General features: G+C 51.7%; 11 protein-coding genes across 11 annotated transcripts; 6 read left to right on the top strand and 5 right to left on the bottom strand.

The window, feature by feature from the left end:
* Window positions 1-1,533: 1,533 nt before the first annotated feature.
* On the top strand, window positions 1,534-3,102 carry T310_9395 (uncharacterized protein; the record flags this gene model as incomplete). Its single annotated transcript, XM_013468147.1, has 1 exon — window positions 1,534-3,102. The coding sequence occupies one exon, from the start codon at window positions 1,534-1,536 to the stop codon at window positions 3,100-3,102; it is 1,569 nt and encodes a 522-aa protein (XP_013323601.1).
* Window positions 3,103-3,448: 346 nt separating this feature from the next.
* Window positions 3,449-4,711, bottom strand: T310_9394 (uncharacterized protein; the record flags this gene model as incomplete). The annotated part of the gene is made up of 1 exon (XM_013468146.1): window positions 3,449-4,711. The coding sequence occupies one exon, from the start codon at window positions 4,709-4,711 to the stop codon at window positions 3,449-3,451; it is 1,263 nt and encodes a 420-aa protein (XP_013323600.1).
* Window positions 4,712-5,897: 1,186 nt separating this feature from the next.
* On the top strand, window positions 5,898-7,136 carry T310_9393 (uncharacterized protein; the record flags this gene model as incomplete). Its single annotated transcript, XM_013468145.1, has 4 exons — window positions 5,898-6,223; window positions 6,362-6,420; window positions 6,533-6,867; window positions 6,927-7,136. 4 exons carry the CDS (start codon window positions 5,898-5,900, stop codon window positions 7,134-7,136), a joined length of 930 nt encoding a protein of 309 aa, XP_013323599.1.
* Window positions 7,137-8,587: 1,451 nt separating this feature from the next.
* On the top strand, window positions 8,588-9,869 carry T310_9392 (uncharacterized protein; the record flags this gene model as incomplete). The annotated part of the gene is made up of 3 exons (XM_013468144.1): window positions 8,588-8,899; window positions 8,946-9,189; window positions 9,238-9,869. 3 exons carry the CDS (start codon window positions 8,588-8,590, stop codon window positions 9,867-9,869), a joined length of 1,188 nt encoding a protein of 395 aa, XP_013323598.1.
* A 192-nt stretch (window positions 9,870-10,061) lies between these two features.
* T310_9391 (Cation diffusion facilitator) lies at window positions 10,062-11,892 on the bottom strand (the record flags this gene model as incomplete). The annotated part of the gene is made up of 4 exons (XM_013468143.1): window positions 10,062-10,474; window positions 10,523-11,307; window positions 11,399-11,449; window positions 11,543-11,892. 4 exons carry the CDS (start codon window positions 11,890-11,892, stop codon window positions 10,062-10,064), a joined length of 1,599 nt encoding a protein of 532 aa, XP_013323597.1.
* Window positions 11,893-12,694: 802 nt separating this feature from the next.
* On the bottom strand, window positions 12,695-13,722 carry T310_9390 (acid phosphatase; the record flags this gene model as incomplete). Its single annotated transcript, XM_013468142.1, has 3 exons — window positions 12,695-13,212; window positions 13,272-13,487; window positions 13,545-13,722. 3 exons carry the CDS (start codon window positions 13,720-13,722, stop codon window positions 12,695-12,697), a joined length of 912 nt encoding a protein of 303 aa, XP_013323596.1.
* Window positions 13,723-14,688: 966 nt separating this feature from the next.
* On the bottom strand, window positions 14,689-17,609 carry T310_9389 (ZZ type zinc finger domain protein; the record flags this gene model as incomplete). The annotated part of the gene is made up of 4 exons (XM_013468141.1): window positions 14,689-16,074; window positions 16,120-16,331; window positions 16,386-17,244; window positions 17,475-17,609. The coding sequence occupies 4 exons, from the start codon at window positions 17,607-17,609 to the stop codon at window positions 14,689-14,691; spliced, it is 2,592 nt and encodes an 863-aa protein (XP_013323595.1).
* A 2,042-nt stretch (window positions 17,610-19,651) lies between these two features.
* T310_9388 (3-dehydroquinate dehydratase I) lies at window positions 19,652-22,082 on the top strand (the record flags this gene model as incomplete). The annotated part of the gene is made up of 6 exons (XM_013468140.1): window positions 19,652-19,689; window positions 19,817-20,000; window positions 20,084-20,199; window positions 20,253-20,909; window positions 20,967-21,516; window positions 21,573-22,082. 6 exons carry the CDS (start codon window positions 19,652-19,654, stop codon window positions 22,080-22,082), a joined length of 2,055 nt encoding a protein of 684 aa, XP_013323594.1.
* Window positions 22,083-22,946: 864 nt separating this feature from the next.
* Window positions 22,947-23,993, top strand: T310_9387 (Uncharacterized protein; the record flags this gene model as incomplete). The annotated part of the gene is made up of 1 exon (XM_013468139.1): window positions 22,947-23,993. One exon carries the CDS (start codon window positions 22,947-22,949, stop codon window positions 23,991-23,993), a length of 1,047 nt encoding a protein of 348 aa, XP_013323593.1.
* Window positions 23,994-24,747: 754 nt separating this feature from the next.
* Window positions 24,748-25,415, top strand: T310_9386 (uncharacterized protein; the record flags this gene model as incomplete). The annotated part of the gene is made up of 3 exons (XM_013468138.1): window positions 24,748-24,954; window positions 25,244-25,314; window positions 25,376-25,415. The coding sequence occupies 3 exons, from the start codon at window positions 24,748-24,750 to the stop codon at window positions 25,413-25,415; spliced, it is 318 nt and encodes a 105-aa protein (XP_013323592.1).
* A 457-nt stretch (window positions 25,416-25,872) lies between these two features.
* On the bottom strand, window positions 25,873-26,205 carry T310_9385 (uncharacterized protein; the record flags this gene model as incomplete). Its single annotated transcript, XM_013468137.1, has 1 exon — window positions 25,873-26,205. A coding segment is annotated over one exon (333 nt), but the record flags the coding sequence as incomplete, so codon positions are not given.
* Between the last annotated feature and the right edge of the window lie 5 nt (window positions 26,206-26,210).

The following is a 26,210-nucleotide window of genomic DNA, read 5'->3' as shown; positions in this document are numbered from 1 at the left end:
GGGATGTCAGCACATCAGCGCACCAGGAACACGCAACGCCAGCAGCACGAGTCTTGTGGAAGCTCAATGTATACGTGCACGTTGCTGAGGGTGGTCGAGATGGGGGTGTCGGTACCTGTGGGGGGTGGCGGACGGAGGAGCAACGAGCGGTTTATCTGCAGGCCGCCATAGATGCGTCGACAGGGAATTTCAGTCCGTTCAGAAGAGGATGCAGGATGACTCGTCGCACGGAGCGTAATTCAGGCTCGAGCGACAGCGCAGGAGGATGCCAGGAGCGAGAGGGCGTAGATAAGAGGCGACTGAGGGGCGGAGCGAGACCGAAGGCGGAAGAAATGCCAGTCTGCTAACGGGGTCCAGCCAGCACCACCGCGGCGGAGGGGCCCTCGATAGTCTAGTCCTCAGCACGCAGCACAGGCGGTGTGAGTCGCTGGTGGACAGCGTACGCAGAGAGGATGGCCAGAAGGGCGATGCTGGCTGATTCTAGAAAGCAGGCGACGGCAGCCCGACAGGCGCTTGCTGCCCAGAGAGCGGTTGAGCGAGATGGGCGCAGTCGAGACCTCAGTAAGCAGCACTGTCACGCGGCTAATCTGGACTATTAACCAGTAGTCTACCTTAGTACGCCCGCTCTGCCTGAGGCGCGATGCCTGGCGGATGGCTGGGCATGAATATGTACGAAGCCTACGACCCGACGCTGCGGACTGCACACAGACGCGCGCACGTGCAGCTGCTACGGTCGTCACTACGCACGAAATCTGTTTCATCGGCATGACGGAGATCTGACGCTGCCCATGCCGGGGCCTGCTCGTTCGTTTTCCGATCCAGGGATGGATTCGAGATGCCTCTCGAACTGACAGCTGGGTCGGTCACGTCATTGCGTCGCTGGGCGGCTACCGCGGGCCGCACAGATGGAGGGATTGGGGAGGGGAGGCTCCGCATCCTGTGGCCATGGCACAGCTACAACCTGCCGAAAGACGGCGAAGACGATAGAAAGATGGATTCTGCTGGATGTTCCTGGTGGACGGCGTTGCATGTGCTGCTGCTGCCACTCGGCAGTTGACCCTGTTGAGCCCCGCGATGCTCGAACGAGTTAGCAGCCAGCCTAGTGCGCCTCTAGCAGTGCGCTGACAAAGTCTGGATCGAGCCCGCGCCGCTGGCTGGGTTACCTGCAGATGCAGAGAATCCATCAGTCGGGATCATTATTATTATTGGGGCTTCCAATAGTCTGTCTCAGTATGCTACTTAGTAACATGGCTCCCTATTTTCGGACACATGTCACGTGGTCATGTCATCATGTGATCATTATGCCCTAACCCTGCATAAATCACGTGCAGTTGATCATCATGTGACCTTATCAATGCTCCTATCAGATCGGCTTGAAAATTGTTGATCATCTGCAGTGATCTCGACACTCCTGTCAGAAGCAAAAGCAAACGCCGTTGCCCGCATTGCATCGGCTGTCCCCGTTTCCATCCTTTGCACATGCCCTGCGTGGGTCTGGCCATCCGGTCGCGATGTTCTCTGGCTGATCGCAAGATGCCCCGTTGGGGGCGACGACCTGCTCTGTGTCTGTCCCCCGTGGGATCTCTCTCCACTCTCCTCGTTCGTTTCTATCAGTTCTCCGGTTTCAAGATCAAAAACCCGTATCCCGTCTTCAGAAACAGTCTCCGGAAGACCCTCGAAGCTCAGCGTGCCGTCAACCGCAGCCGACTGATCCGCAAGGTGTACTATGACAAGCCCAGCCCGAACATCTTCCGGCCAGCGATTCCGAAAGAGAATTTGGCAGGCCAGCAGCAGGTAGCGGCAGAATCCGAAAATGATTCTCCTTCGAACCAGACAGCGGTGACGGCACGGGTTCACAGTACTCGACCTCAATCACCCAGACGAGGAAGACGGGTTTTGAGACGTCCGAATCCACGAGAATCGATTTCCACACCCCTCCAATCGCTGTCTTGGAACGTGGACGAGAGCGCTCAGCGCCCTGCACAGTATCCGTGGCTCGAATTACTGCACTCCAATACCGATGATTCGGACGGTCTCTCCCGGCTGGATGCAGAAATCCGCTCTCTGGAAGAGTTTCTGAGTCCCAGCAACCAAGAGCAGGTTGCCATTGAACAGATCGTACAAGACTTGTCCACGCTGGTCGCTGGAGTCGTCCCCCATGCCCCTCAAGTCGTGGGCTCGCGACATACAGGAATGGCGCTGGCTCATTCCAATTTGGATATAATCATTGCGGTTGATGATCCTGACTTGCCCACTGATGGGGATCGCAGACCGAGTCCGATGCGGCCCCAGGCCGTCAAAGCATATTGGAATACTCTGCGCGCTGCGGAGGCCGCCCTTCGACAAAGTTCAGTGTTCGATCATATTCACTTGTCTCAGGATCGAATTCCTGCAATAACGATGGTCCACCACGCTACGGGCATACCGTTGCGGGTCTACTGTGCAGAAGAGCCACCCGCGGCGCTTGAGTATATCAAGAACTACCAAATGGAACACCCAGCGCTCCGGCCTCTGTATATGACTCTGCGGATGATCCTCGATGTCCGGGGCAATTTTGGGGCGAGCCGATCATCGATTGGGCCCTACGGACTGCTAATGCTGATCACCGCTGTCCTGAAGCTACATCCTCGCCCGCCAAACAGTCTGGGGGAACAACTCCTGGATATCCTCCACACGTACGGCACAGCGGTCAACTTGGAAACGACAGGAGTCGCGGTCGATCCGCCCGGGTTTTTCGACTTTGCAACCGTTCGACGGCAGGAAGACGTGGCCAGAGAGACTGGAGAGGAGCCTCCATATCTCCGCGGACAGCGCGCGCTCCTACGATTCAAAGTCCGAGCGCGAGACAAAGCCAACCACCCGGCAGCTCGGCACCTGTGCATCCAGGATCCTACCAATTACTTGAACGACGCAGGCTGGCCGTGCGTGCGAACAGCAGAGCTACAGGGTGCCATGGCCGATGCATACCAACGTCTGCGAGCAGCTGTCGACGCGTGGGACGGCAATGACGACCGCGCTCCGGAGAGCATCCTCGGACAAGCCCTCCAGGCCAACTTTGACGACCTGAAACAGTTACGGAGTCGAATTGGGAAGTTGTCCTGACATCGCTGGTTTATCTTCGTTGTTGTATTAAACATATACCCTTTTTATTTAAGATACCAGATTTCAGAAGCTGAACCGGGAATACAAAGGCGTTTCGGGTAGAACAATTAATATACAGTCTGATCGGTTCGTAGTCAGTTGTCTCGCCAGGAATGAAGTACAAGGTAAACCACACTAAGTGATCTCTATGTCATATCACACAGTAAGTAACAAATAAAAATAGCACACAATATAGTACTACAGTACAGATTAGTACACTTTTTCCCCATTTTTTGTTCCCACCCTCCGTTGCTATTTTGTCCCTCTATTTATTTATTTTCATTCTATTCAATATTTTTTTTCTCTTTCAAATATACTTCCTCCTCTTCAACCACCGTTCCAGCCATCGCCTCTCTTCCCGCTCAGCACTCCATCCGTTTGCTGACCGGCTACTATTACTGACGGGCCCTGCCACGCCGAATCCGCCGCGCTCTTCGACGGCTGTGCGCACTTCCTCTGCGTTGAGCGCCTTGACGCCGCCGCCGCGCACGATCAGCTGGTCGTCCAGCGCGAGGTACTCGGTGTACTTCTTCAGACGAGGGCGGTAGAGCCACGGCACCAGCCACGCCGGGCGGTCGTGCGATTTGGCCAGGCCGAACACGGCGCATGCGCGCAGGACCTGCTCTGCGGATGCGCTGGCGGCGAAGTCCCTGTTGGCGAAGTTGTCGGCCAGCCAGGTTAGTTCTTCTTCCGAACCGGGGCTGATCGGGGTCGCGGAGCCCAGACCGCCCTGCACGGCCTGCAAGGCGAGCTGTTTCCGCTTCTCCCGCGCCATGCGCTCCTTGTCGACCTGTCGGGGCACGCGGCAGGTGAAGGGCGTGACGGCGTTGCCGAGCGCGAGCACGACCAGCGGTGTCATTTCGCCGCAGATGATGAGGAGCAAGGTGAACGGGATCATGCGGCGCACGTCGTAGGCGGCGCGACGGACGAGCTGCAGATCGGCGCGGCTGATATTGAGCGTCTCGACGGCGGCGTCGAACACGGCGCCGGACGTCCCCTTCGGTCCCGTGCTGGGCGCCGGCGGAGGAGACGTGGGCAGATACACGGGCAAGCCCAGCGAGCGCCGGATCGGGATGGATGCGCGGTAGTTGTGGTAGACATTCTTGAGACCCGTCTTGTAGAAGGTGTAGTAGGCGCGGCCCACGGCCAGGTATCGCGAGAACCTGTCACGGAGCGTCGCCGATGGGGCCAGACGAGGGGGCAGGTTGAGATCCGCCGGGCGCGTACTAGGAGGGGGATTCACGTCGGACGACAGCGACGTTGTTGCAGTCGCAGACTCAGTCGTAGAGGAAGGGAGTGGTGCGGCCGACGGAGGGCGTTGGTGCTTGGGGGAGGAGGACGGCGAGGCGTAATATCTGCGAGATATCCGACACGGGGACGCGGACAGGAAGAGTCCTCTGACGATCGCATTGTTATCGACAGCAGGAAATGAGCATCCTCCCTTCCAGGCGAACAACCAAGCAGAGGAAGAGACGACAGCGTCGTCGAGGAACAACCGGCCGCTGCGGGAGTAAGATCGCGCGACGGAGACGGCGCAACGACCGCAGAGGATGGAGGAGGGAGAAATCATGGAGACGTAGACATGGGTCTGATGATTCAATTGAGTCTGGACAAATCAAGCATCGGGTTTATTTCTCTCCCTGCCACTTGGAAGCGGGGAGGTGGAAGAATATGCAGGATAGACAATTATTAGGTCGGGGTGATGTTGTCGGCTGTCGCCTGAAACGGAAAGTTTGACGCTTTTGTTTGGTTCGTCGCGTTAACTCATGATGAGCACATGCGCATTATGTAACCACGCACTTTGATTCGTCCAAAATTATTACAAGCAGTAATACTACAAGTGTATATGGACTAATAAGATGAATTGATCAACTGAAGTATTACTAACACAGAACTCGGGAGAATAGAGAACGCTGGCGTTAGAGTTAATAGACAAACAAGGCGGAAGAAGATACTAGGGCTCGCCCATTTGAACAGAAGCTTGTAGATCAAGGCTGGATGGTTGTTTCGAGCTATCCTTTAAGATCTTTAGCATCCAAGTTGGGATAGATGTTTTAATAGAATATAACCTAGGTCTTCAGGACTCTTTAGTAAAAGGTTAGGTATGTACATACATAATCCTACTCCGTACAGCAAGCTGGGATTTTCCCGAGTTACTATCGGCTGACACTCGCAAGAAAAGAGATAAAAATAATTGAGAGAAGAGGACGTTCTGACTCATCAACCAAGCATTTTGACGTTTGGTTTGTTTGTTCGATGCTTGACATGTGATTGCGGTCATATGGCAGAAAAGTCTCTTCTTGCCTCTTTCCATTCCCTCCAACCTCCTTCCCCGGTCTTCCTACGCCTGCTTCGGTCCTCTACCTGTTTCGTTTCTTTCTCTTCCTCCCTTGTCATCTTCCATCCAAGGCTTTCTACGTCACACTGGTATTGAAGAGAAATCCATCTCTTATCCCTTCATTCCATCTGGAGATTATCAATTTACATCCTTTTCGAGGAATGTTGTCCCTGTTTTCCTCTACTACCCTCTGAGAATGTCGATTGGCATCTTCCTTAGGGAGTGCTGGCTGGTTCCTCCTTCGTCTTCTGATGATCAAGCAACGGGCAGTCTGGGTCAGCATCCATGCTCAACTAGGCACCCGACCCAGTGTAACGATATGCCGCGCATTTGAATTTAGGCAGTCGCACCCAGTTCATGTTCTTTCCTTCCTCCTACACCTTCCATCATCTTTATCTTTCGCCTGATGCGGCCCATAATGCAGCCTGACCTTCCATCTCCTCCACACATGGCAACATACACGATTTCAACAGCCCGGGGAGTATCTGGCTTCTTCCCGGCTCCAGGCCCCGAAACTGAAACCGTGGAAGATGAGCCTCCAAGATACCTCTTCCCTAAAAGCTCAACTGATCTCGTGAATCTGTTGAAGGCCTTCTATGAAAGGCCCGACTTTGAAACCATTAGGGTGCATGTGATAGAAGAGTGGCTATTCAGTCCTGAAGTGAAGGCAGCACTGAAGCCCATCTGGGAAGAGAGAGCACGAGCACGTCGTATCTACTACGACCGAGAACGCGGGCAGTTGAGGTTAAAAGGAATGGGCAGCTCACCGCTTCACGACTCAGTCTCCAAATGGGCAAGAGTTTTCTTTCGAAAATCATCCGCCACAGAGTCCTAACGGATACAGAAAGCGAATCTCTTCAGTTGTATACTGGTTGTTCACAGCTCTCTCGGCGGGTTGAGTCGGGAGACGACACTGGACGGCACCGAAAGAAACTTCAGGGGTGGGACAGATACCCAGATATCTCTTTCTCACTTTCAATTCCAGATAGTCTGGAAAGCACAATGACTATTGTATTTGAAGTGGGATTCTCGGAGTCGTATGACGATCTCCAGACGGATATGGAACAGTGGTTTTCCAGAAGCGAGGAAGATATCCAGCTAGTTATACTCGTGGACATCAAAAAGAACAAAGAGCATCTCAAGGTCACGATCCCGAGAGACAAAGACGTTTACATCGCCTGCTGGAACAGTACGGTACTTCAATGGGAAGAAGGAGCCACTTCCTCGATCCCTTAACCGTCGAAGAAGCCTCGGATGATTCAGATCCCGAGATGTATCGTGCGATCCGCAAAGAGGTACAAACAGGAGACTGGGTTGGGGAAATTGTCGCCAATCTCGAGGTGTGGGAGAAAGGGCCATCTGGTCCTCGCCTGCGTGGAACACGCATTGTGAGTCCTCGCTTTTCTACCACTCTGCGTCCGAGGGGCTTCCTGACTGACTCTTGCAGCCTATCATACCTCAGCTACAGTCGTCTGACTTGGCAGACCCGGTGGTTCACATCAGTGATTTGATACCTGCTCAGCACCAAAATAGATTTGACAACTTTGATCAGACTCGCACCCCCCGCCTAGGTACGGCAGATCTTCACAACCAGCTCCTACGTGGCATAAAGTCACTAGCATATAAAAGAGCATTGACATCAATCCGCCCTAGGTGAGGATTATCAGAAGTACAGAAGGATGACCATTACCTATGTATGGTATATTTCCAGGGTCGGGAAGAAAGGGGAGATGAGAGGAGGTGGGGTGGGGAGGTTGGGCGTTCAGTAATGACTGGTACTATATATAGGCAGTGCTGTATCTTAGAAATAATGGAGATTAGGCATTAAAACACTGACATTCCTTTGCTCTTTGCGTTTATGCTGACGACCAGTCGGACAGTGATCAAAGAATATCATTATCATCAAAAATATGGTTCCTATATTGAGTACTCTTTATTCTAACTGCATAGCGCTTTTCTATTCTTTTCCTGTAGACACCGCAATTCCGGTCATTGATCACCACAATTTCTAGTCCCGAAACTGTATTCATCATCAGCATTCCTTGTTGTGGAAGGAAAGAAGAGGGACAGGAGGAGGAGGAGGGAACGCGGCTTCTTTGCTGCTGATATGCATGACAGAGCCAGGGGGTTGGCGACTCACGATCTCATATCTCACCAAGAACATAAAACATGACTGGAGAATGGAACTATTGGAGTGGAAGAAGCCGGTTCACATATGGCGATTCCTTGGCCACTTTGGAAACCGACAAACCGACGCAATCAAGCAATTTCTGAAACATCTCTACAATCTGTGCCATTTCACTGCATTCAATTCCCCTGCAAAACTTCAACGCCGGATAAATGTCCTGGTCCATCCCAACAGCCGCCACGACCAGTCGTGTCAGCTTGTCTTTGTCTTTCCAGTCGCACGTCATTTCAGCACTCGCGGGCCTTTGTCGTGTCCCGCGGGTTGTGGGCTCTCGCATCCGGGGGTGTAAAATGATAATATGGCACTGCTTCTCATCATTATCGCCTTTTGCTTCCATCTTTCCACGAAGACACATCATCATCGCTAGATGAGGGGGCGCAAAGCCCAATTCGCTGGCAGCCTTTCCCAAGGAATCCATTGACTCCTTGCGGAGACCGTCGGTGAAACGATCATTCTGACGGTTCTTGACTTGTACGACAAAATATGTCATCTTCGAGCCTTCCGGCAAGAGGATAGGTATGAGAATGTCACATCCTGGAAAGTTCATCGGCAGAAAGAGCGCCGCACCTCGGTTGAAGGCTTGTCTTAGGGTGCCCTCATTTGGGTCACCTTCGAGCCTGACGAAATGATTAAAAAACACCATACCGGTGTCCCACAGTTCTTTCATTCCAGGGTCTGTTTGCATCCGTGTTGAGATGGCGTCTGCTAGCTCCTTTCCTAAGAATGAACTAAAAAAAATTGAGCGACTGGGAGTGGGCCAGGTCGTGTGCGCCTGGAATACTTGAATTGCATCCGCCCTGATATTTCTCTTCCCCTGCCGACCCCAATGTGTTTTGCTGTTGTCCTGTGTTTGTCCCTTGTTCTCTTGTCGAGTTTCAAGTCAAGTATTTCATTTGTGGCCTCTGTTTAGCTGTCTGAAAATGGCTGCAGTCTTCGGTGTGTCCCCTCCTCGTAAGTCTGGGTTGCTCATCGGTGTTGCTGCTAGGCAGCAGACACCAAAGCCGACCGCACCCAGCGATCAGCCAGTTTTACCGGCTGTTCTTTCTCCTCATCAGACAAGACGAAGCTGCAGACTCGCCCAGGCAAAGAAAGCTAAGGAGCCCACCTCACCTGATCCCGACACAGTCATGGGGGTTGACAGCACCGTCCGGGACCTTTTGTTGTCCATCACATCACTAGATAAGCTCACATGTCGGACGTTGAACACATTAAAGGAAAGATGTCGTGAGCGTGTGAAAATTCCTGATCTGAAAGTAAGTTTGCCTCTTTGACAACTAGAAATGTACTGATGAGAGGATGCACATCCAAGTCGATGTCGAGAAATTCCATGACTGGTATGGGGAAGTTGTCGAAGGCGGATGTGTTGGGGTTGAATATCACGCAGATCTCGGAGAGATCATTGTGGTAGTAGCTCCCTCCGAATTACATCAAGGCTTGGAGAAAATCATGGCGTCTTGGTTTGACTATGTGGGTGCACATGTCAGCACCCCGAGCAACACTTACTCCAGTTGTCGCCAGTCAGGTAGGTTCCAGCAATGATAAATGTGAACAAAGCTGACACAGCGTGCAGAAATATCGCTCCGAGATTCTGAGAATGGCACCATAAAGATTGTGGATGCTTGTTTGATGAGCAGCAGCTTGCACAAACAGTTCCCACTCATTGCTGTCGAAGTTGGCTTCACTCAGCCTCTCGCCGACCTCTTCGATGATGCCGAAAGACTGTTTCGTGGCTCGTATGGAAAAATCCAAGTTGTAATCCTCATCAAGATATATGAGACGAATCGGCACAACAAGAATGAGTTCCCTTGGGGAATCCAGGCACATGATATTGATTCACTCCGCACCATGGATAAGGCCGAGGCCCTTGCTCCTGCAATCGAACAGTGGTATCATGACCAAAAATTGGCGTTGATTGGTGACCTGGAAGTTCAGGTATGTTGGTACCATCGTTGTCGGAAAAGCAGACCAACCCCGCCTATCTACGAGTTCAAACGCCACCCACACTTACGTCCACCACTTGGGTCATTTGTGTCGAATTTCAAAAAGGGCCCGGGCACATACCTTGATGACAAGTTTAGACTTGAGCTAGAGGGCCAGCGCTTCACCCTCCCAATGAAGGAGCTGGAGGACGGCCTCTGCGACAGCATCAATCGGGAGAAGAACAGGTGGATTAGTGGAATGATCAAGGACGCTGGTGTTTGAAATGGTGTGTGCGAGAGATTGCTGAATTAGATCTTCTCGTCGCTTAGGTCAAGCCTAACAATAAAAGCCAATGCAGAAATACTTTCCAGTACTTCATTTCCCTTCCAAAATAACTACATAACTTGATCGCAACTGGAATATACAGTACATCCTTCTATAGTCTATTCTATATTTAGTTTTATTTTATTTATTCTACTGCATAGCAACCCTCGCATCCTGATCAATATGCGTCGGCAGATTATACTCCGCATAGTCAAGATGAACAAACGCGCGATCGACATTGCCCACGCTCTCAAGCATGTGCTGCAGACTCTCGCCCAGGTCGTGGCTGTCGTGCAGCGTCGTGTGCTCGTCCAGGACTATGTCCACCTCGACGTTGAGCCGGTCGCCCGAGTGGTACGCTTCCAGGTTCTGGATCCACCGGATGCTGGCCGCGAACCGCATCACGAGGTACAGCAGCACGCTGCGCTCGTCGGGCGACGCGGCGGCGCCCGTCAGATGCGCGATGTGCTCGTTGGCTGTCCGCGCCCAGTTGCCCATCACGTATACCGAGAGGGCCAGACCACCGGCTGGGTCGAGGAACCATAGGTTGGCATATGTGCCGACTAGAAACTGGTCAGTCTTAGCTTTTCCAAGTCGTGGAGTCAACTAACCTAAGGGAAAGATGATGCTGAAAAGGTTGAATACGATATCCGTCATGGCATCCTGGGCGAGCGCCTGGACGTTCGAATCGTTGATCCGGCGACACCACAGCCAGCAGAGCAGCTTGACCGCCACGGTTGCGCCCATGATGGCAATCGCATCAGTCCCTAGCTGGACCAAGGCGTGGTCCTCGCCCGTCAGCCGCTGGAGAGACACAATGGCCACCTGGAAGAACGACGTGACCATAACAGTCGCAAAGATCAACACGCCGACCGGCTCGAGACGTCGCCGGCCAACGGGGTATCGGTGTCGATCCCGTCGTGCCGTCAACCGGGTCGTGCTCCACACGATCGCTGTGCTGAGGAAGTCCAGCGCGGCGTCGACCAAGCTGGCCAGCACCGACACGGAGCTGGTCATGACGGTGATCACGATCTTGGCGGCCAGCAACAGAACATTAGCTAGGAGATTGACGTATATGGCTGTCAAAACGACGCGTCGAGTATTCTGAGCGGATTCCATTTTGGGGCCCAATAAAGGTGTCTCCTCTGTAGGAGATAACAGAAGGGGCGTTCTTTCATTCAGCTGATGGTTTACATGCTGTGTTTTGTGCGTAGTTATGCTTTCATGAACAGAATCCTGTCTATAACTGCCATTCTCAGCTTCATCAGCGGGAGACTCCTCTGCGATGGGCTGCAGCTGCAGGCGACGGCGATTCTTGGCCCATTGACGATCGTAGTTCTCGATAAGGTCGTGAGCGATGGACGAGTCGAGCAAGCGATCCACGTAGAGATACCGACTGACGAGATAGTTCATTCGCTCGTAGTATTTCCGGCTGGCAGACTGCGCTTAGCGAAATCCGCCTGGGCTCGTGATGATACATCACTCACACTGGTTTACGAAGCTTTCGCAGCTGTTCTGGGGGTGTATAAAACTCCTGCCTAGACGGGTTAGTTCGGTACATTCATTATTCTTCATCGATTTTTTTTTTAATTTAACCCTGACATGGCCAATAAAGATAGCAACTAACATACCATCGAAAAGGCGACGTCGTATCCCCAATCAGCAGCGAACTACGTCGATGCAGTCGTTCACTCACAGACGACGACGAAGCCGCAGATAGTTGCTCCGGCTCATTCGCATTCGTCAGGAGAGCATTGTTGGAGGAGATTCTCGCACTGCCCGCTTCGAGATCATCATTGACCTCCGTCTCGAGGGCTGCCCGCCGGCCATCTGGTTCGGTCGTGCTGTCTGAGATGGAATACCGCCTGATGAGACCGGGCAGAGTCTGGCCGCGCGTGGACATCATCTGCCAGGTGGGTTCGGGGCACAAGGGGAGGAAGGACGACAGCTGCGAGGAGTCGGAGCGGCGGAGGGATGACATGGTTGGCAGATCATACTATTAGATAATTTACCGTCGAGAGAAAGAGAGGTATAGATCAAGTGAATAATCCAGCGCATTCAATCGGCATCCAACAGAGGGAATCCAATCCAATCACGTGGCAGAAAGACTTTTCCGGTCCTCAATTCTTGTCCAGCGAATCGATTACCGGCATAAAGAAAAGCCATTGAAACCAGCAAGCAATATAAATACAACCAGGGAGTCTGAAAAAGTATAAAGTATAGAGCAAGTCGCAGATGATAATAGATCCGGGACGATCGATCGACCAAGGCGATCAGTTTAGTTTAGTAGCCGGTCGCGGGGCGGCGTTCCGACCGCTGATTGGCTGGGCGGCAACTAGGCATGGAAGATTCGCGCGTCCCGTCGGAAAGTCTGGAGAATTACCACTCTTAGAAAAGTTTGAAATTAATTAATACAAGATTCTTTATTTCTTATTATTTTTATTCTTTTGCTATCTCTCTGAATTCTTAGTAAGAGGATTATTTGCTTGGAAACATGCCACTCAGTTCAGCTTCATCACTTTGCTACTAGCTAGCTAGTGCTTTGAAGGATAAATATCTATTCCTGAGCTGCAAGTCTTGTTGAGCGTCTTTTGTTTTCTAACACTTCATACTTCTAATTCTTACAGGACACCTTCTATGTACAGTACATACAGTACATACAGTACATACATATACATTATATACTCTTTCGATTTATGTACACGATCCCTCCGCTAGGAAGATTGCATGCATAGCATGATTCAGAAGGAGCGCTACTGCAAACATGCAAGCATGCTTCCAGTTCAAGAAGAAGGCAGGCAGGTCAACAGGCTGCCCAGCTTCTGCAAGACGACGGCCTGCTGCTCGGCATCCGCATCGAGCTTGTCGTTCGCCTTGCCCACGCTGACAGACGCATAGCACCCTGCAGTCCCGACAACGTCCGACTCGGACGGCAAGCGACCGCCATTGTTGCAGGTGACGACGTCGTCGCCGCTGATGATCGTCCCAGTGTAAATACGGCTGAGCACAAACTTGAAGTCGTCCGGGCTTGTACAGCTGGTCCCGGAGCCGGCGGCGGGGAAGTTGACGTTCAGCCAGGTGTTGTTGGGCAGGTAGGGGGCGCCCGAGTCGAGCAATGTCGTCGTCAGCTTGGTCGCCAGCTGCGCGTAGATCGTGACGTAGTCGGGCACTGGGGTCACGTTCCACGCGGTCTGGCTGCCAGTGGCGCCAGAGAAGGCGATGCCGGGAATGCCCAGCTGGTCCATGGCCGCCGAGGCAGCACCGACAGTGCCGGAGAAGACGGTGGTAACGCCCAGGTTCGCTATCATGGCAGATCTGTCAGCTGTGATCAACTTCATTCCCGTCGAGCATGCCACGCACATCCCACATTGAAGCCAGACACGACGATGTCCGGATTGCCACCGAAGAACTTGGGCGACAGGGTCTGAACACCGTATTTCATGGCCGTGACCGGGTACGAGTTGACATAGTTGAGCCGGGGGTTGGAACTGTTGTAACCCACAGCAGGGCTGCCAGGCGGGCAGCTGTCGAACTCGCAGCCATTGGTGACGTTGGTGGGAGTTCCTTCCAGGGATCCTAGTGCTACTGATCAGAACGACTGCACAGATGGCATGACAATGGCATGGTACAGACCTTTCCCGGATTGGTTCTCCGCCGGCGCCGACAGAACGACAGACTGGCCTGCCGCCGTCAGCGTGTCGTACAGCGTGCGGATGTTGATCTCGGCCCATCCATCGTCATTCACCTGGACGATGTTGGCAGCGAGAGCGGAGGTGGTGAGGAGGGTCGTGAGCAGGAAAGAGGCGTGCATTTTCAGAACAAATCTACCGGCGTGAGGAAAGGAAAAGAGGAGAGAAAGGACCCTGCAGACGATATATGACAGGTTTCAATTAAACCGTGCTTCGTAAGCTGGACAAGCCTGTCAGTGGATCGATCGATCGGTGATCCGCCAGAGGGCATATATAGATAGATAATATATAGCAAGTGGCCTGTTGCGCGTGCAGATCACCGATGTCCCTGGCAGAAGCACATGCGCGGGTCAGCCAACCAGCTGCCTAATCAGGCAGGGGATTACCTGAAAAGGATCAGACGCTGTGCTCGGACGGGGGCCAGGAGAGGGCTCACCTGCATCTGCGACCTAACCTAACCGACCTAAGCTGAGCTTGGGCTGAAGCCAAATTAGATCGCGCATCGACGGCAGAATCTGCGACGGTCATGTTGCTGTCCATGATGATTATTCTCGAGACATACGGAGTAAGCCGGAAACGGCAGAGCGACCGAAGGGAGTCGGCAGAGGATTTGTCTCGCCGAATGAGCGACCCACGTGGCCCGCCCGGCGCAGCGTGCACGCGGAGAAAATGAGCCCGCGGCAGGCAGTCCAGCTCTAGGGTTACATCGTCCGATTCAACACGGTCGATCGTTGGCTTCAATTTCAGATTTGGCTAACATACACAGACAAGGCACATAGCTAGCATACAAACATCATCGGCTGGACAACGCTACGCAGGAAAACACGCAAGCTACGAGCAAGTTGAAATTATGTCATACTGAAATATAAGAAATTCAATAGGAAATCAAGACCCGTCCCATTGCAAGCCGTCGTCACATTGCGGTCGAATTTCGCTCCATTCTGTTGCTCAGCTCAGAGTAGGCAGATTACCCGACCGGAGATTGGGTAGCATCCAGCAACCGGCCAGCGCCCATTCTCATGCAGCAAGACTTGTTCTCATCTACCCCAGCAGGTAGAACCGGGGAGACGCCCACCACTGAGCCTACTTTACCCCTGCTTGGCATGGGAGAATTCCTCGTCACTGGCATCGAGGATGTCGTACTCCTCGTCCGTCAGGAATCCATCCCCTTCCGTATCCACATCCTCGAGTGTCAGGCTCTCCACGTCCTCGAGGACATCTTGCTCGCTAGCATTGGACAGCGACGGGGCTGACGGCGCCGCGGGCGCGGCAGGTTCCTCGCCCACGGCCTCATGGGTGCTGGAGACCGGAGACTCCTTGTCCAGCTTCGGGAAGATCATGTTGCTTTCACTCGGCTTGGGCTCCTCTTTGGCATCCTCCTTGACCTCCGGGGGCTCGCGGGTGGCGTTCTCCTGTTTCATCTCCGACTCCGGAGCGCCAGTATCCGCGCAGACCTGGACGTCACACCAGAGTTTGTGTCCAAAGGGAGTTCCGTCCGGAAGCTTGAGACGCCAGTACGAGATGGACGTGCCTTCCCTCTCCGGGGTCTTGAGCGTGACGGTGAAATCGGCCGATTCACCTGGCGCCACGGGAGCGGCCAATTCGTTGCTCGTCATAGCCGACATGATCGAGCCCACGCTGGACGGGTGCTTGGTGTCCACGTTGAACATCGAGTCACCGCCCACAAAGCGGACACTGCTACCGGCAGGCCATGCCAGAGGGCCGGGGTTGTACAGCGTCCAGGTCTGTTGGAAAACGTAATTTGGCGGGAGCTTGGTCCCATCTCGGACGGTGTCGCGCATGTAGAACGCCTGGAATTCGGACTCCGGCGCTGAAGCCGTCATCATGCTCGATTTGGTCTGTTCATCATCGGCATTGGGTTCGTTGTCTGCTGCCTCAGACTGAACGTTTTCCTCCACAACATGCTCTTGTTGCTCAGCCTCCTTCTGTTCACGACGCTCTTCTTCCACCGGCTTCTCATCTGGCTGGGTCGCGTCGGCCCGCTCTTCTTCAGCGACAATGGTATTGCTGGATGAAGAGGGTACAGCGGGCTGGGCAATGGCCGGGGCCGGGCGATCTCCCATGCTGATCGTGGGTCCGCCAATTCCATCGTCACCGAACGTGCTCACCGTCACGTTGCGCACTGGAGTCTTGAATTTGATCAAGGGATGGGTGCGGTTGTGAGGGTTGGTAGGCAGAGCCTCACAAGCGGCACAGAAGTCGGTGTCGTGGCACACCGCGCACTTGTACCGGACGCCCGTAATGTAGGTCTGCTTGTTCCGGCAGAGAGGGCCATCACAGAAGATGCCATAATGAACTTCGTGCTGAGGAATGGGATCGGCAATCGCTTCATAAATGGGGACGAACCGGTGGCCCGGGTGCGTCTCAGGAGCCGTCTTAATGCAGGACCAGCAAAAGTCCCAGTCGGGGCAGGCCAAACACTTGTGGCGGACGCCGATAATACGCTGAATGAACTGTCAGCTTCGTAGCAGGATGGGATGGGGAGAAATGCAACGGACCTTGTCACAACCATCACAGATCGCCGCGTGATGCTGATGGCGACCCGGCCGGCATCGGGCGAGAACCAGGTTCTTCAGGCAGAACTCGCGATCATGGATCAGAGAGAAGGTATGGGCGGGATGGTGCCCATGCGCGTCCTTCAACAGACACGTGAGGCAGAGATCATAATCCTCGCAGTCAGTGCAAGTAACCATCTTGGTCTCATCGAATTCTGCCACACCATTAGCAAAACACACCTTTCCACCTGTGCGGCGGGACCTCTTACCTCGGAAGCAAGCATTGCAGGTGCGCTCGCCCACGGCAGACACGGGCTCGGAAGTCGAGACAGGTTCAGAAGTTGAGACAGGCTCAGAAGTCGAGACGGGCCCGGACGTCGAAACGGGCACCACCTCCATGGCCTTCTCCTTGGGGGGTTCTGGCTCAACCTTGGGCCGACGAGGGGCGATGGTTTCGGTAGTGCTGTTGGTCACAACGCCATTGGTGACCAAGCGTTTGATCAACCAGTGATCCTCACCGTGGCAGGTGACACCGGCATTGACACAAGCTGGACACAGATCGTAGTCTCCGTCATCACAGATGCTGCAGTGGTAGTGTTCCCCAGGGATGGAGCGCCCACAGTGGTTGCAGTCGATGCAGAACGCCGCGGTAGGGGAGTCGGCAGAGGGGAAGAGCAGCGGATAGGCAGGTTTATCCTGACCAAGCGTAAAAAGACGGTAGCGAGGCTGAGCCGGCGAGGCCTCCACGGGAGGAACCTCCTCGACCGTCTGGGCAGCCTCCGGAGGAGGATTCAAGGTGGGACCGGCCACGGGCAACATGGTGTCGGTTCCAGTGGGAGGTGGCAGGGGCGGGCTCAGGACGGTTTCCAGGTAGCTGTAACGCTGGGATGGCTCATTCTGAACAGGAGCCTCCTGGGCAACAGGAGCAGCGGGGACTTCGGGCATTGCGGGAGGTGGAGTGTTTACAGTCGCCTTAATACGAAGCTTCAACTTGGCCTTGGCAGCACGGTAGAGTTGTTTGTAGACAGCAGGATTCTCACTGTCGAGGTAAACGTAAGAGGCAGCGCTGTCTGAGTAGCGGTGAAAGCTGACGTCGACGTCGTCGGGAATGGCAAGTAGCTGGCGGAGCTATGCGGATGGAGCTTTGGTCAGCATGGACGATGCCAAGAGAGAAATGAGGAATTGAGGCAGAAATTGCGCAACGAGAAACAGTCCATGTCCATAGAGATAGCAATTGTGATGAAAGAAACTCTGTAGAGAGAAAAGATGGATGTGATGCTGATCGCGGTGGCTGCCGACAGCTCCTCTCTGGCGGTCGGAGCTAGCATTCCGGGGACTGGGGAAGTGGACACACGTACCTTCTGGGGGAACACGCGAGCACCAAGATCCCTCAGTGGAATCTTGAAGCGGCGGTTGGCATCATTGTAGAGCACCTTGACGGTCACCAAGGTGTCCGGACCGACCGGAGGCGCTGGGGGTGCAGGAGCAGCCATGGCGATGAAGCGGTGAGATGGGGGTGGTGAGGCTGGAGATAGGGGGAGCTCCCAGGCAGGACGGGAGCGATAAGAGCGGATCCAGGCCAACACCTCTGGCAGAGGGAGACGAAGACAGATACGGTCCCAGGCCAGAAGAGATAGGCCAAGAGGGAGAGATGGAGGATGAAAGCACGATGGCAGAGACCAGGCGGATGGGCTGGCGATGGAGGAAGGGGAGGAGGGTGTAGATAGAGGAGGTGAAGGAAGGAAGATGAGGGGACGATGAGGTCGCTGCAGCCTAGTTGGCCGGCAAGCTAGTCAGCACGCAGCAGGCACGTCCCGACGCCCGGAGCGTGACGCAGTGGCAGCCCGCTTAGTCACGACAGCTGCCTTCGAGATTATTTTACGCTCCTCTGAGCTCCAGACAGAGGGATCATTCCATCGCAGCAACAGCCCCAGCCTGCAAGCATACCTTCTTCAGCAGGAGGCACGCAGCCAGTCCTCTGACTGGTGAGCTGCCAAACCGCAATGGGTTTAGACAGACAACAGCCTCACCGCCGATGGAGCGATCGCCGCAAGGCTGATCCACCAGACGTCATCTCCACGCTCCACACAAAATCTCTCTGCCTACAAGGTTGACGCATCAAACCCTACGATACAAGCAGACAGGCAAATGAAATGAGGATGCAATAGTCCTAAAATATTAATAGAAGTCAGCCTTATCTATATGAAACCAGATTTCTCAGGAAAGATCTATTTAAAAGCTACTTATCCCACTGCCCCCCTTGATCTATTTATCATTATCAGCTCAAAGTAACGGGAATTAAATGGTAATCATAATTAAACAGTAATCACTGCATACCCTATAATTGTTTGCATAAAGGGCTGCAGGAAAAAATGAGATCACTGGAAAAAGCCCCCTTTCCCACAAAAAAAGAACGTGTTCAGGAAGAAATCACGATTATTATTTCTTGGCCTTTCCGTACACTCTATGACTCCTCCACGCATTTCTTGGATCGGAGGCTCATCAGAAACCCTGTCTCTAGGCCAATTCTGGTATCATTCTCCGAGAGAGTTCCGTCTACTAGGAAGAGCCGTGCCTACTGCTGATATTGCTAGAAAACATATAGGACTGGGATCGGTAGTTCCAAAGCTTGATGCCAGGAATTAGTCATCTAGAAACTCAGCTGTATTGTAAATCCACACAGGTCGATTTAAGATTAACACCTCACCTTCCAGACTTTGTCACATTACGAACCTTCATACTTGACACATTTTTCAACCATAACATCGTCAAATATGGCCTCTCATAGGCATTCTATGTAATTGGTACTCGCGGATTTAATATCTGGCAAAAATTGATTCCCTATAAGCTACTGCAAAGCCTATAAGACATGTCCTGGTCAGCTCTTTTAGAGACCATACTAATGCCTACTGCCAGGCCTAGTAGGGGGCTTACCAATCTGGATATTGCCTATCTTAGTCAGTATAATATTTAAGTTAACCTGCTATGGTTAAGACTAACTTTATTATCCAGATATATGAGACCTTAAAGGACTTTAGACTCCTATTAGCCACTCTATTTTCATTTCGCTTAAAAAAGAGAATATTCGCCTCTTTATAGATGGTGACAACCTTAATTTTACCACGCCTACCTACCTAGGTAATCACTAGTAATGGGCGTTGGTTTTCCTTTAATCTTTCTCAGCTGTTTCACAGTTCGATTGTAGTTTTCATAGGATATATCTTTGACGATGTGGATAAGCGGACATACAAATCCTCTATTCCCGTCTGTTTAATCTCCTTTGTTGTCATTTTCTTTTCATTTATTTTCACTTCATTTCATCTCTTGGTCTTCCAGACGGAATTGAATTGAATTGCATATTTTCCCGGATTGGCAGATTTCTGGGGCAATTCCGCAGCCACGTGATATCGACTGCGACTGGAAGCACAAATTCCGGAACTTAAAGCATCTCGCTCTTTCTATACAACTGCGTTATTTCCTTGACCAGAAGCTTGGGCAGCTAGCTCACCTTCGCACGTGTCTTTGTCTGACCGCAATGCCCCCTTTTCGAAGAGCCCTTCGTATTCAAAGAAGGTTCGAGTACGGTGTACAATGTCTAGCAGACTACGCGCATCGATCAACACGTGCGCACAGTGCAGACGCCGCAAGGTCGGGCGAATACCTCCTCGTTTGACATTATTCCTAACGGCTTTCGGTACAGGTACGTTGTGACGGTCGGCGGGACACCTGCCGTAACTGCGAACGTCTTGGTTTCCGCTGCTCGTTCAATCACCATTTCCATGACAGCGCGGATGCCCAAGTCTCTGAAGGGAGGTGTCGGGTCAGCCTCGCGTGTAGCGCCTGTCTTGCGCGAAAGATTCGCTGTTCCGGGGAGCAGCCATTTTGTAAGCGTTGTCTTTCGCGGGGGAGCGTGTGTGTTTACACCCCACCAAGAGAATCGAACAGTTCCAGCAGGACCTTTCAGCAGGAACTGTCTCGAAGTGGAATTCACTCCTCCGACCCGAAAGCTGGCCAAGACAAACTAGCCGGAACAACAATATTTTCCAAGAATGAAATTCCTTCAAGCCTTCTAAGTGGTACTAAGTGAGTCAAACCGTTCGTCCCAAGAGTAGCCGAAACTCACTTTGGGAATCTAGTGTTGCACTTCCTAGCCTGCCGCAGATTATGGACGCGATCGAGGTCTTCTTTTCCCGTATATGTCCGTTGCCATTGTACTCATTTCTCCACAAGGAGACATTGATTAGGCAGATCAACGCTGGAATTGCCGATCCAGCTATTATACTGGCCGTCTGCGGTGTCAGCGCCCAGCTTCATTCCTCAATCCCGGCGGAGAGGGGAAGAAGTGAGGCCTGGACCGACGCAGCAGAGAGATTAATTATGACGAACCTTCACAGCCCATCCATATTCAGATTGCAAGCTCTTCTTCTTGTGACCAGACAGCGGCTGGAGGCAAAGATGCTCTCGAAAGCATTTATGTTGACAGCACTGGCCTCAAGGTTTGCTTTTGCCCTCCGATTGAATTATGAACGTCCAAAGTTGGGCTTTTCGGCTCAAGAATGTCGTCGGCGACTGATGTGGTCCGTGTTTCTGCTGGATGGACTCTGGTCTGGAGGTCTGAATGAATTTACAACCTGCTCCTTTGAAACAGTCCATCTCGAGCTACCCTCGAGCGAGAAAGATTTTAAGAATTGTGTCCCCCCATTATGCCACGAGGCAGACCCTCAGTCTGAAACTTACCCTGATTTATTAGCCCCTTGTCTACGACTTTCGATTATTAGAAGAGATATTCTGAAGTATGCCACAGGACCCGTTTGTATCTTATGGAAAGTTTAGTCACTGATCACGAACAGATATACTAAAATGACTCTCTGGGAACCTGACACGCCTGAGGCGCTCCAAGAGTCTGTCCGGGCGTTTGAACGGAGGCTGCATGAATTCCAAAGTGAACTTTCACTATCAGCCTCTTTCTGCGCAGAAAATCTGGAATACTACGCATCCACTCCCTGGTTGACACGGTACATACACATCCATACTTCGTGGCATCAGGCTAACTGTGATATTTTCCGATTCTTTCTGGCTGGGTATAAGGAGGCCATCCCACAATCTCTTCTGAATCGTATTGATCCAGAATTCGTGCTCTATGCAATGGAGAAATGCCTGGCCCATGCGGTCGCCATGACTGATGTGTTCTCTTCGGTTTTACAGCTTGACAGGGAGCTGCCCCCGATGGATAATGATATAGCCATCTGTGCCTATCACTGCACGAGGGTGATTTTATATTGCCTTCGCAACAATGTGGGAAGGAATCCACTGACTCTTGAGGCGGGGCTTCGACGCGCTTCCGTATGCCTCCAGGCAGTTACAAGGATCTTTGGCATGTCTCCCGCGCCTAGGATAATGGTAAGCAACACCAATGGAAATAAATTAAGCTTGCATGTCTCTGACAGATCTACTAGCGGGAGGCTATGGAGAAGATGTTATCATGTTTTAAGGATTCAGAGACTCTCGACGACGACTCTGCTTTACCAGACACGGACAACAATAATCCTGCACCAGTGTCGAACGCCGCACGAATTCGACAAAAGCTCTCCATTCATAGCCTAGTCCGACAAGCAAGCTTTGTTGATGACAGTCCAATTGTCGCTTCAGCTGCTGTCAGCAAGGAACAGTCTATTACCGAGCCATCGCGGAATGAGACTACAACCTCAAAAGGTGTTGAGCGTTATGGGGACAGTAATACGGTTCCAGATCCGATAATCGGCGGCGGGCTTTCCGTCGACAACGGGCTCATATTGCAAAATACGGAGCAAGCGTTGGATCCCGGATTGATATGGCAGAACCCTTTTCAGCAGGAACAGGGAAGCCTCGATTTCTTTATCGAGTCTGAGGATCAACATTGGAGGGATGCGTGGGCTCTATTTGATGGCCATAACGATGCGTCGCTTTGGAATCTAGAAATCCCTTAGTTGCCTCTTGACTAAGACTCACAGGTCGGGTGCATGGATTGACTTGTTCGCTTCCGGAAGACCATTTCTCATTCTTGGCGGTTCCATGTTGTGAACGAGACGTTCTGCTTGCTGTCAAGGTCAGCGGCCAATTTCCGAAGCAGAGGACTCTGGAGAAGGGCAGAGGAATGGACTTGGATGAGAGAGAACGAGATCCCATCCGGAAGACCATTTGTTTTCTCAATTCAACGTGTGCCATAAACTGGTGCCGTGAGCTCTGCGGCAATTCTCCTGGTGACATGGGACAATAATTCCTTGGCTGGCGAAACGAATACCGGGCTTATGGTTACTGCATGACGTTCCCCGCGACGTTGCCGCCTGGATGACGTTGACGTTTGAAATACGGCTACTCCGTACAGGAACAGAACGAGTTCGTTACGGTACTTTTGCCGACTGGCCAATGATGTGACGTATTCGCCGACTGCCGCAGTGGAGCTCCGACTCCCGCGGTGGAGCCGTCTGCCCGCTATAGATCGGGACCTTAGCCAATCGCAGAGCTTCTTCGCCGACTTCCGCGTTGGAGCCCCGACTCCCGCGGGCGTGGAGTATCTTGGTGGGAGTCGACATTGCTCCTCCGTACGGATTTCCCAATTGCAGATTCGTTGGCTGCAGTTTACTCACGCGATGCCAATCTCAAGGCACATTCCAGAAACCGTCAAAGGACGGTCAGTGCAGTCTTCGGCTGTCGCTCTGCTTTGACGCTTCGGAGCATTATGTCTCGCATGCGACCCCCGCTATTAAATACTGTAATATCAGCCCTCGTTATCCTCATCGAACATCCTCTCTGAAGTCACTCTTTTCACAGCGTTCGTTGAGCTGACCACCATGGCGCAACGCCCCAACATTGTGTTCATCATGGCTGATGACCATGCTTCTAAGGCCATCAGCTGTTATGGTGCCGGCATCAACTCGACCCCCAATTTGGATCGCATAGCCATCGAGGGCATGAAATTCAACCACTGCTACGTGACCAACTCCATCTGCACCCCTTCTCGCGCGGCAATGACATATTTTGACCTGGGTCTGGTCCAGCCGGATGGAGGTTCCAGTGTTGGGGAGAAACTCATCAACACCCCCGAGTGCACGGAGCGCAAGATCCCCGTGCCCCAGGACCTGACCAAGTTCAAATTGATCGACAAGGAGGATGGCACGGTCTTCACCTTCAAATCACACGGAGAACTGGCCGAATTCAAGTTCCAGCGGTACATGCAACGGTACCTCCGAACGATCCAGAGTATCGATGACAATGTGGGCCGGCTCTTGGACTTCCTGGACTCGGAGGGACTGGCTGAGAACACCATTGTCATCTATACATCCGACCAGGGCTTCTTCCTTGGTGAGCATGGTTGGTTCGACAAGCGATTCATGTACGAGGAGTCGTTCCAGATGCCTTTCATGATCCGGTATCCCAAAGAGATCAAACCTGGCACCGTGTGCGACGACATCATCTGCAATGTTGACTTCGCGCCTCTCTTCCTTGACTATGCGGGTTTGAAACAGCCGAGCTATATGCAAGGGGTCTCATTCCGCTGCCTCCTTCAGGGAAAGAAGCCCGACACCTGGCAGAAGGTTGCCTACCACCGGTACTGGATGCACCGGGACATCATCCACGAAGCGTACGCCCACTACGGCGTCCGAGACCAGAGATACAAGCTGATCTACTGGTATAACGAGGACTTTGGCATCGAGGGGACACGGCAGGGTGGACAGGACAAGGAGTGGGAGTTGTTCGACTGCCAAGAGGATCCGTTGGAGCTGTTCAACTGCTACCATGATCCACGGTACAAGCCGATAGTAGAAAAAATGACGAAGCTGCTGGAAGAGAAGATGGCTGAGATTGGCGACGTGCCTGTTCATGAACGTATTGTTTAGACAGGAGTCATTATGCTATTCGTAAGTGAAAGATTGTATTAGATAGAGATAGAAATCATTCCAATTAGACTTATCCAGTTCTTAGATGGTGCCTAGCTACATCATGCATTGCTCTGTTTGTGTAACCTGTATGATTGATAGTCGGGTAGCTTCATACGTAATGGATGACAAGGAACTCTACAGAGAGGCGACGAGAAAGGAATTTTCTGACGAGGGGCTCGCGGAATGAAAGCAGGAACGACGCAGAGGTGGCGATTATTATCAACTAATAATTTCCAAGTAAAACAAGAATTGCCTGTTGAAAAAAAAAAGCAAATCACTTAAGTGATCCCAGACAGACGGGGTGTGGTGTACCGGAGACTCGACTCGTCTCGATTTTCCCCATGGACAAAGAACTGATCAAACCACGTGCGCACTGCGGGGGACACCATGTTAGGTGTGTGGAGACTACCTAACTTAATTCCCGCCAAACATAATGAATACCGGTAATGCATGTAAATTCTAACATATCATACACATACTGTGCATTGCGAATGATGAGTCCGTGGTAAGCCCATTGATTATTAACGCAGAAGAATATAATAATTCCATTGGATCTGGGAACCAGATCTACTGTATAGCTGTCTTTTTTTTTTTAATTTTGGCGTCTTTTGATTTCCTTCTTTTCTGCCAGGATTCGTTACCTGTTGAACAAAATAGTCATCTATCTATCGTTCGATCGGTCAGTCCCTCTCTCGTGCTTTCAAAAAGAAAGATGGGGAAAGCTCTGGGCACTTTTAGAGCTGTCTATCTCGTCGTCCTGCTGCGTGGGCTCGTTCCTCTTCGCGTACGACACCGGTATCGTCGGCGCGATCCTCACTCTGCCAGAATTCCTTCCAGGAAGACTTTGGATATGGGCCGGGTAGCAGAGAAGACGACAGTGAATTCCAATGCGACTAGTCTTTTGCATTGCTGGCTGGAGGTATGTATGTCTGTCTGTCTCAATTTTCACTTTTGTTTTCAAAGAATATGTGTCTGTCGGATGTATCTAACTGCATAACTGACTGACTGGTAACTGCTGGCCTTCAAACGTGATGGTTTCTGCGTGGGAAAAAAAAAGAAAAAGGAAAAAGAAAAAGAAAAGAAAAAGAAAGAAAACAAAAGAAAAGATTGATTATTAGTCCCTCAGACATTCAGACATCGATCATCGATAATACTAAGGAGATAGTAATATCCAGCTAATGCGAGTTCCTAGAAAAACCTAATAATAGCTAATTATGCAATTAGGTATGTATGTATGTACATACCTCAGGGTCTCTTCACTTCAATATCAGTCCACATTGTATGTACAGAGGACATTAATTTCATTTCATGAAAAGATGATGACAATGATACCACTGCAGGCATTCATTCATTTCCATTTTGTTTTATAGCGATCAGTGAGAGCAGAAGATACCAATTCAACTGCAACGAGGAGCATTAAAAGCCAAAATGCAGTCTCATCTACATGAATGGGGGGCTTATTAAGTGGTGCTGTACACACACAGCCTCGAAATATCAAATACGGGGCAACTCTGTAGGGCGTCGATCTTAATTGCTAACCTATTAATATATTAATATATTCGACTTCAGCCACAGAGGACTCTGGCTCACTTGTACCAACCCTGTTCCTGACAGTGAGTCAGATGACAAGCGAGTTTTGCGGGGTAATAATAGTGCGCATCAACTTTTTTTTTCCTTTTCCGGCACATTTACTTTTCTTAGCAGTACAGAGCTGCTTAGATAACTTGTACTAATGCTAACGTAATCCACCCCCGAGCCGGACACCACCTCCGAACGCGTCTCCTATATAGAAATTGAAGCTGAATTCTCTACCCAACATGGCAATTATATACAAAAATTAAGTTGTAGTACGTTCAGGACATCTAACTCTAGTATGGCCCACAATACCACAGTTACTGCACTTCTGTGGCGCACGTTGGCGTGGTTGAGAGGCCGGTAATTGAGACTGCGGAGGATCATTGACTGGAGGTTCGACAACTTGATCTCTTGACCTCATGAGATCCTGCGCTTCTTCTCTAGTAATTCCTCCTTCATGGTGTATCTTCTTCTTGGATCTTTGACGCTTTTGCTTCTCCTTCTCATGCGCAGCGAATAAATCCTGGTATTGCTTCTTCATTATCGCCGCTTGGATCATTATAGATTCGCAAGCCTTTGTGATTTGATCAAATGCCTGAT

The sequence above is a fragment of the Rasamsonia emersonii genome, assembly GCF_000968595.1.
Source record: "Rasamsonia emersonii CBS 393.64 chromosome Unknown ctg1118621762122, whole genome shotgun sequence".
Lineage (NCBI taxonomy): Eukaryota > Fungi > Ascomycota > Eurotiomycetes > Eurotiales > Trichocomaceae > Rasamsonia > Rasamsonia emersonii.
Note: the sequence above shows the minus strand (reverse complement) of the source record. Positions and strands in the feature narration are given on the sequence as shown.